Below are 8,560 nucleotides of genomic sequence, written 5' to 3'. Positions count from 1 at the left end.
CCCCCCCTCCGCGCCTGCCTGGCCTGGTGGCTTCGCTTCTGGTTTCATTTCTCGAGGCCTAGCCGCTCCCCGCCCCCGCCCCCCCATCGCTGAATTCCTGGCTTCTTCTCCACTTTTTGGTCCCGTTTCCAATGTCGCCTCCTGGGGAGGCTCCCTCAGACCACCCCGGCTGCAGGCACCTCTTCCCAGGCCTCTGTCATCCCACCCTGCTCAGTCTCCTTCAAGGCAGAAGTGGAAATACTTTTTCTCATTTAGTCACTTTCCAGGGTCTTGGTTGAATGTGGACAAAGATGCACAGAGTGGTCGAAAACTTTTAGCAACTTCTCTAACTTCCTCTCTGGGAGTTTCCAAGCCAGCTCTACTGGCTTACTCACCTGACACACAGCACCTCAGGGCCTTTGCACTGGCTCTACCCTGCCCTCTGAACACTTCTTTAGAGTTATGCTACCTGTCATTTTGGTGTCTACTTCAATGTTCAATGTCACCTCTTTCCTCTTCTCCCAGCAATGGGGAGGTAAAGACAGTAAGATCCGTAACTCAAGGTCATTCTATGTAAACAGTTTTAGGTCAGCCTGGGCTAAGTGAGACCCTGTCTCAAGCAAACGAATCAAATATCATCACTTCAGAGACCCTTTTCCTTTTCCTTTCCATTTACTTATGTATCCGGGTTTTCCCTGCAAGGTGTGGCCCTGCCTGGATTTAAACTCAGCATGGAGCCTTGAAGTCCGGATCCTCCAGCCTCCATTTCTGCAGTGCTGAATTACTTGCAGGCACCACTATACCTAGCTTTCTGTTGTCACTGTTGTTGCTAATTATTTTTTGTTTTTTTGTTTGTTTGTTTTCGGTCTTTTTGAGATGGTCTCCCAGTAGCTCCAGCTGGCCTGGAACTCACTATGTAGACCAGGCGGGCACCACCATGCCAGGCTAATTGTTTTTTAAACATTGTGTGTGTGTGTGTGTGTGTGTGTGACAAGCCAGATGGAAACTTGAGGGAGTCAGTTCTTTCCTTATACCATGTGGGTTCTGGGCATCAAATTCAGGTCACCAGGGTTAGTGGCAAGCACTTCAACCTGCTGAGCCATTTTGCTGGCCCTATTTTGTTGTCATTGTTTGGATTTATTTTTTAATTAAAAAATATTTTATTTATTATTTTTATTTTGTGTGCATGAGTGTATTGCTTGCATGTGTGTAAGTGCACTCGTGTCATGCAGTGCCCACAGAGGTCAGAAGAGGGCATCGGATCCCCTGGATTTGGAGTTACGGACAGTTGTTAGCTGCCATGTGGGTGCTGGTCTTCTGTAAGAGCAGCCAGTGTCCTTAACCGCTGATCCATCTCTCCAGTCCCTGTGCTTTGGTGGGGGATTTTTTGTTTCTGTTTTTTGGTCTTTTTGAGACAGAGATTCCTTGTAGCCACAGCTGGCCTGGATTCACTATGGAGACCAGGGTAGCCTCAAACTCACAGAGATCCTCCTGCCTCTGTCTCCCAAGTGCTGAGACTAAAGGCATGTGCCACCACAGCCCCTGTGCTTTGTTCTTAAAGACAGAGTCTGATTTTCTAGTCCAGACTGGCTTCAAGCTCTACATCCTTCTGCCTCAGATTCCTAAGTGGTTGGATTACAGGAGTCAGCCTGTTTAAATTGCTTTCTTTTTTATCTTCACCCTCCCTCCTGACCCAGGAGATGAAAGACTGTATGGCCTATGCAGGGCTATTGTGCCTATTGTATACAGTAGTGCCCATCTGAAACTGATAATCAATGCATGCTAATCAAATGACTCCTATGAGCTATTTAGTGTGTGGCTTTAGAGTGAGCCACTCTAACTTCTGAGCTAAGTAGCACAGGCTGACCTTAAATTCCTGATCCTCCAGCTCTGTCTCCAGTGTGCTGGGATGATAGGGGTGTGCTACCATGCCCAGCTCTTTCTGAGCCTCTTATTTTGATGGGCCTTAAAAACAGACTTGTGTAACCAGACATAGTGGCATATGTCTTTAATCCCAGCACTTTGGAGGCAAAGGCAGGGCCAACCTGGCTCACATAGAGTGTTCCAGGCCAGCCAGAATAAAACAAAATAAAACAAAACAAAATAAAATAAAATAAAATAAAATAAAATGACTTTGTAGGAAATTCTGTGGGCTCACCTAGCAAGAGCCTAGTCTCAATGAACATACTATTCTCTTTTGACCTCAGTCCAAAGGCCAGCAAGCAATTATTAGTCTCTTTTTAATATGAGAAAAGTTCAAATCCATAGAAAAGATGTGGGGCTGGGGATCTGACTGGGTTAGTAGAGTGCTGTCTAACTTACACAAAGCTCCTAGTTTGATCCCCAGCACTGAATAAACCTGGTGTGGTTCTGCATGACTGCAATTCCAGTGTTCAGAGAGGCAGAGGCAGGAGGATTACAAGTTCAAGGTCATGTCAGCTACATAGCAAGTTCAAGGCCAGTCTGGGCTACCTGATACACTGATTTGTTTGTTTGTTTGTTTGTTTGTCTTTTTGAGACAGGGTTTCCCTGTAGCCCCAGCTGTTCTGGAACTCACTATGTAGACCAGGCTGGCCTCGAACTCACAGAGATCCGCCTGCCTCTGCCTCCTGAGTGCTGGTATTAAAGGCATACACCACCATAACCAGCTAGCTTTTTAGTTTTTTTTTTTTTTTTTTTTTTAAGACAGGTTCTCCCTATGTAGCACTGGTTGGCCTGGAACTCCCTATGCTGACCAGACTGACCTGAAGCTCAGAGAAATCTACCTGTTTGCCTGGCTGATACTGTTTGTTTCTAAAGGAAGGAAGGACGGAGGTGGGAGAAAAGGAGGGAGGAAAAGGTTTTTTGGGCACCCACTTACCCTCCTAACTAGATTTAATCAATAGTTGATAACATATTCTGCTCCCTTACTTGATCTACACCAGTGCCTGTGCATGTGTGGTGTGTGTGTGTGGTTTTCCAAAACCAATACAGTTATTTGCAAACATCTTGATGTTCTTTTTAAATGCTTTTTCCTTTTGTTTTGTTTTTCTTTTGAGACAACGTCTCACTATGTAGCCCTGGCTGGCCTTGAATTCACAGAGATCCTCCTGCCTCTGCCACCATGCCTAGCTATTTTATAGAGTAGCTTTTAAAATATTATTTATATATTTAAGTTTGTGTGTGTGTGTGTGTGTGCGCACAATGGCACAGAAGTGGAAGTCAGGGGACAACCTGAGGGAGTAGGTTCTCCCTTTTTACTTGTGCGACCTGGGGATTGAACTCCGATCATCAGACTTTGCAGCAGACACCTTTGCCCACTGAGCCATCTTTCTGGCCCAGTGTTCTACTGTTTTTGTTTGATTTTTGATACAGGGTCTCCCTGCAGCCCCGGCTGGTCTGGTCTCTATGTAGACCAAGCTGGTCTCAAGCTCACAGAGATTCACCTGCCTCTGCCTCTGAGAGCTGGGATTAAAGGTGTGAAGCCATCATGCCCCGAAGGAAACTGTTACCCAAGGCCATACAGCTACTCCCGAACAGAAGCCAGGAATGTGACCCTAGTGACATTCTGTCCCCTCCTTACTCCTGTCTTTAGCTACATCTGGGTCCATCTGTCAGCAGCTAAATCTGTCTCCTACTGAGATAGCCTTATTTTAACATTTATGACTTTCAAGATGTACGTAGAGTTTACAGACTTTGTAGACTTTGTAGGCCTCACAGCACTTTTCCAAGATCACACAAGTGACCTTAAAATGTTCAGAAGCACCGGGCGTGGTGGTGCACGCCTTTAATCCCAGCACTCAGGAGGTAAAGGCAGGCAGATCTCGTGAGATCGAGGCCAGCCTGGTCTACATAAAGAGTTCCAGACCAGCTGGAGCTAGAGGGAGACCCTGCCCAAAAGCCCCTACCTGTCACCGTTTGACAGGGGAAATCACTACCAGTCTTGGCTGCTTTCCTTAAGCAGCTGCCCGGGCATGCGTCTTAAAGCCAACCTCCCCTCCTTCGGGGCCCGCCCCACCAAGGCTCCGCCCATCACCACCAAGAGCCAATCCCCAGGACGGAGGGCGGGGCCGCCACGCGAGTGGGCGGGAACTAAGGATAGTCAAGTGTCCGGTGGTGCGCCGGGAGTCAGAACAGCGTCTAGCGACCCAGACTTCGCTTGCGGGAGGAGAGTGAGCCAGCGATGCTGCCGCTGCCGCTTCCTGATTGGCTGTCGGTGGCTCCCTCTACGTTCTGATTGGTAGCGAGTTATCTGGGTATGTAAATGAAGGGGCCTGGTGGGGAGAGACGGGGGTACCAGCGGCTGGGGTTCTTTGGCGTGTTCGATCCCTTGCTTAGGGAGTTGCTCTCCGGGGCTACCCGGGACCGGGACGCCCGGAGCCTGTACGTGCCGGGCTGGGTGAATCACACCGGAGCCCCAGAAGGGGGCGGAGGCGCCGGCTCCATGGCTCCTGCTGCGTGACTCACCCGCCCCCGCTGCCGCCGCCGCTTCGGGAGGAGCCGCCTCCGCTACCTTCCGGAAGCGAGGGGAGGCCCAGAGCGCTGAGCTGCCCTCCCGGTCCCGGCTCACACGGCCCGGGGAGGCATAGGCGGGACGCTGGGTAGTGAAAAGGATCCCGGGGTCCGAGGGGCCCGGAATCCCGGGGAATGGGGGGCGCGGCATGCAGGCCCGGGTACCGCTAGGGGGCGCCGGGACCCGGGAGGGGGCGGAGTCGCGGGGGGGCATTGCTGAATTCCTGCGGTTCCCGGCTCCCGGGTCTTCAGCAAAGAGGGCAAGGACTGGATTTTACGTTTCTGCCAGGTCACTTATCTGATCTCGCTAGTCAGCATCCCGAGGGTGGAACCCCGCAGCCTTCTAGCCTCCCCCCATAGATTGAGCTAAGGGATCCGAAAGTCCAGGCCCCTCCCATCACCCTGGGAAAAAGTAATGGGTCTTTAAACTTCTGTCCACGACTGACTCCCGCTCCCCATCAGGATCCCCCCCACACCCGCCTCTAATCTGTCTCTTGAATGAGTACTGAGTCCACCAACTTTCTTGCTCGGTTACTACCAGTTTAGACTCTGAATGCCAGCGTCCCAGCGAGTTTCAGCAGCCCACTTCTCCCCACAAACCCGCACCCCCACCCATCCCCTCCGCCCTTCACCAGGCAAGTCACCGGGATCCTCTGTCCGACCCACCTCCTTGACTCTGGCCTGCCACTCTGAAAATCCCAGCTTCCTACCCCAGCCTGCACCTCCTGCCTGCTCCCCACCCCCAACTCCTACCGTGTCCCTCTGAGCGCCAACCACACTGCTCCTGCTCCTGCTCCGGATTTTTTTGAGCACAGGCTCTTATTCTTTATTTACCTCTTCCCGGAACGCTTTGCCCCTGGTTCTTCCAAAACCTCCACCTTCTATATCATGGCTTGGCGCCAATGTCACCACCATATACAAACCTGCCCCAGTCGCCTCCAGGATGGTATCTCCCTATCACTATCTGGGATAGTTCCTGTATTTGGTTATTTCTTGTTTGATATAAAGGAGAACTGTATAAGACAGCTGTGCATGTCAGGAGGTGAAGCCGGGTATGGTGGTGCACGCCTGTAATCCTAGCCCTAGGGAGGCTGAGAACAGGAGATAACCTCGAGTTTCAGGCTACACCATGAAGCCCTGTCTTAAAAAAGCAAAATCAAAAAGTACTTATTAATAAGTACTAATTACTGAGGCTGGAGAGATGTCTCAGCAGTTAAGAGGGCTTGCTGCTCTTGCAGAGGATGGCCGGAGTTCAGTTTCTAGCCACCCACATTAGGTGTACCTCCAACCTCCAAGGGCACCTTCAATCAAGTGCATATACCTACACACAGACAGATACATAATTGAAAATAATAAAAATTTAAAACTTGAAAGTATTAATTATCATGTACCTGGTTATAAAAGCAAATGCTTTTTCTTCATTTCATTTAGTTCTTATAACAACTTATAACTATTACCCACATCGTAAAAGTTTGCTTAGGGGGCTGGGATGTAGCTCAGTTGACAGTACTTGCCTAGCATACATCAAGCCCTGGGTTCTGTCACCACATATACCAGGTATGTTGGCAGATACTGGAGGATCAGAAGTTCAAGGGCATCCTTGGCTACATAGCAAGTTTGAGGCCAGCCTGGGATATGAGACCCAGTATTTTTTAAAAAAAATCTGGGGCTGGCCAGGCGTGGTGGCGCACACATTTAATCCTAGCACTAGGGAGGCAGAGGCAGGCAGATCTCTGTGAGTTCAAGGCCAGCCTGGTCTACATAGTGAGTTCCAGGACAGCTGGGGCTACAGGGAGACCCTGTCTCAAAAAGACCAAAAAAAAAAAAAAAAAAAATCTGGGGCTGGACAGATGGTCATTCCCCAGCCCCACATGGCAGCTAACATCCATAACTCCAGTTCCAGGGGATCAGACATTCTATTCTGTCCTCTGTGGGCACTGTATGTATCAGATTTACTTATATACATGAAGGCAAAACATTCATTTTAAAAAAATTCTTAGTGGCCAGGTATGGTAGTACATGCCTTTGATGCCAGCACTTGGGAGGCAGAGGCAGGTGGATCTCTGTGAGTTCAAGGCCATCCTGGTCTACATAGGGAGTTCCAGGCCAAAAACTGAAGAACTGAAGAAAAAAAAAGTTCTTAGAAAACCTAGACTTCAGAGAGGTTAAGTGACTTGTCAAAATCACACTGACAGCAGTTGTCAGCCAGGGTATGAACTGAATATTTGCTCTGTGTAACTGGATGGCTCCTTCTCCCCTTTCAGATGATGTTGAGCAAGGGTCTAAAGCGCAAGCGGGAGGAGGAGGAGAAGGAAGCCCTGGCAGTGGACTCCTGGTGGCTGGATCAGGGCCACCCAGCAGCAGCACAGACCCCTCCACCAGTGGCCTCCAGCTCACTCTTCGACCTCTCGGTGCTCAAGCTCCACCACAGCCTGCGGCAAAGTGAGCCTGACCTCCGGCACCTGGTACTGGTGGTGAATACACTGCGGCGCATCCAGGCATCCATGGTACCTGCAACTGCTCTGCCACCAGTGCCCATCCAGCCCACAGTGCCCACTGTAGCTGACAGCCTACTGTCTAGTTCTGATGCTGGTCTCTCAGCCTCCGTGGCCAGCCTCCTAGAGGATCTCAGCCATATTGAGGACCTGAACCAAGCCCCCCAACTCCAAGCAGATGAGGGGCCTCCTGGCCGCTCTGTTGGGGGGGCCCCACCCAACCTGGGTGCTTTGGACCTGCTAGGCCCAGCCACTAGCTGTCTGCTGGAGGATGGGCTTGAAGGCCTCTTTGAGGACATTGACACCTCTATGTATGACAGTGAACTTTGGGCACCAGCCTCTGAGGGTCTCAAACCCAGCCCTGAGAATGGGCCAGCCAAGGATGAAACTCCAGAGTTGGACGAGGCTGAGCTGGACTACCTCATGGATGTGCTAGTGGGCACACAGGCACTGGAGCGGCCTCCAGGGCCTGGTCGCTGACCCCTGGGGCTGGGATGGTTGTCTGGCATCTGAGCTGAGCCTGGTGGCTGGACCAGTCCACCTTGGCCTAGCATAGGCATCTTTCCCTTACACAGGAAGGACAGGGCCACTTTGGAGAGACAGAATCAAGTCCTGGGCAACTTCACATCCATCTTCCTATCTTGGACTGGTGAGGGAGTTGGGGATTGGACTTCAGTGATGGAAAGACAGGGCCTGGTGGCTGCAGTGTGTGTGGGCCAGGCCCCAGGCTGGACTGATCCCTTGGGATGATAGTCTGGGCTATTCCATCTTCCCTGATGTGGGAAGACACCTCAGCCCAATTTTTGAAATTAAAACCATTTTTGGAAAATATCAAGTCTGTGTGCTTCTTTGTGTCAGGGATAATCAAGGGTGAAACAGCATCTAATATGACAGTCCAGGCTCAATTCTGAATGCCTGAAGTGTCAGCCCCTGTAATCCTGTGACTCCCCAACCCCCAAGATGGATATGTGCATTTACTCCCCAAAACATAGTCAGGTTTCCATATTGTGTCTGTGTGTGCCCAAGTTGGGAAGCCCTGGGCTACTTTTTTTAAAAATCAGATTTTAGCCAGGTGAGGTGGTTCACAGCCTTTGAAAGGGGTGAGGCAGGGAACCCCTGATCCAGGGGTTCAAGGCCAGCCTATGATACATAGTTTAAGCCCAACCTGGGCTACATGAGACCCTGTCTCAAAAAGGCAAAAAGTAAAAATAAAATTAAATCTACTCTGGGCCAAGGACAGGGCAGCTTCTAGGATGTCCCCCAAATAAAGCCTCTAAGCTTGGTGGGCGGGGAGAAGAAAACAGCTTTGGGGGGTGGTAGCTGGCTTTCCTTCTAGAAGTAACCCAGGCCTGGGCAAGCCAGGGCCACCTGCCTGCCTGCGAGCAGCGCTGGGCCGGGCCGGAGCCGGGTGTCTGCGGCCGCCCCCGCGGTCCAGCCACATTCCTGGCCTGGCTGGGAGGGGCCGCACACTCACAGGCCTGGCACGGGACCGGGCTGCGTCCTTCCTGGCGGCCGTGGGGGCTGGGCAGGGCCCGGGGCTGTGGGCTGGGAGGGTGGGAGGGCGGAACTGAGGGATGGACGGCCAGCCAAGGGGC

At 51.2% G+C, this 8,560-nt stretch overlaps 1 protein-coding gene across 1 annotated transcript; it reads left to right on the top strand.

Moving 5' to 3' along the window:
• The first annotated feature begins 4,061 nt into the window (after positions 1 to 4,061).
• Positions 4,062 to 7,796, top strand: Sertad1 (SERTA domain containing 1). The gene is made up of 2 exons (XM_008853999.3): positions 4,062 to 4,214; positions 6,735 to 7,796. The coding sequence occupies exon 2, from the start codon at positions 6,735 to 6,737 to the stop codon at positions 7,443 to 7,445; it is 711 nt and encodes a 236-aa protein (XP_008852221.1). The 5' UTR covers positions 4,062 to 4,214; the 3' UTR covers positions 7,446 to 7,796.
• The last annotated feature ends 764 nt before the right edge of the window (positions 7,797 to 8,560 follow it).

This window comes from Nannospalax galili, unplaced genomic scaffold, assembly GCF_000622305.1.
Source record: "Nannospalax galili isolate Female #2095 unplaced genomic scaffold, S.galili_v1.0 scaffold886, whole genome shotgun sequence".
Lineage (NCBI taxonomy): Eukaryota > Metazoa > Chordata > Mammalia > Rodentia > Spalacidae > Nannospalax > Nannospalax galili.
The sequence above is the reverse complement of the archived record's forward strand: the minus strand, read 5'-3'. Positions and strand labels throughout refer to the sequence as shown.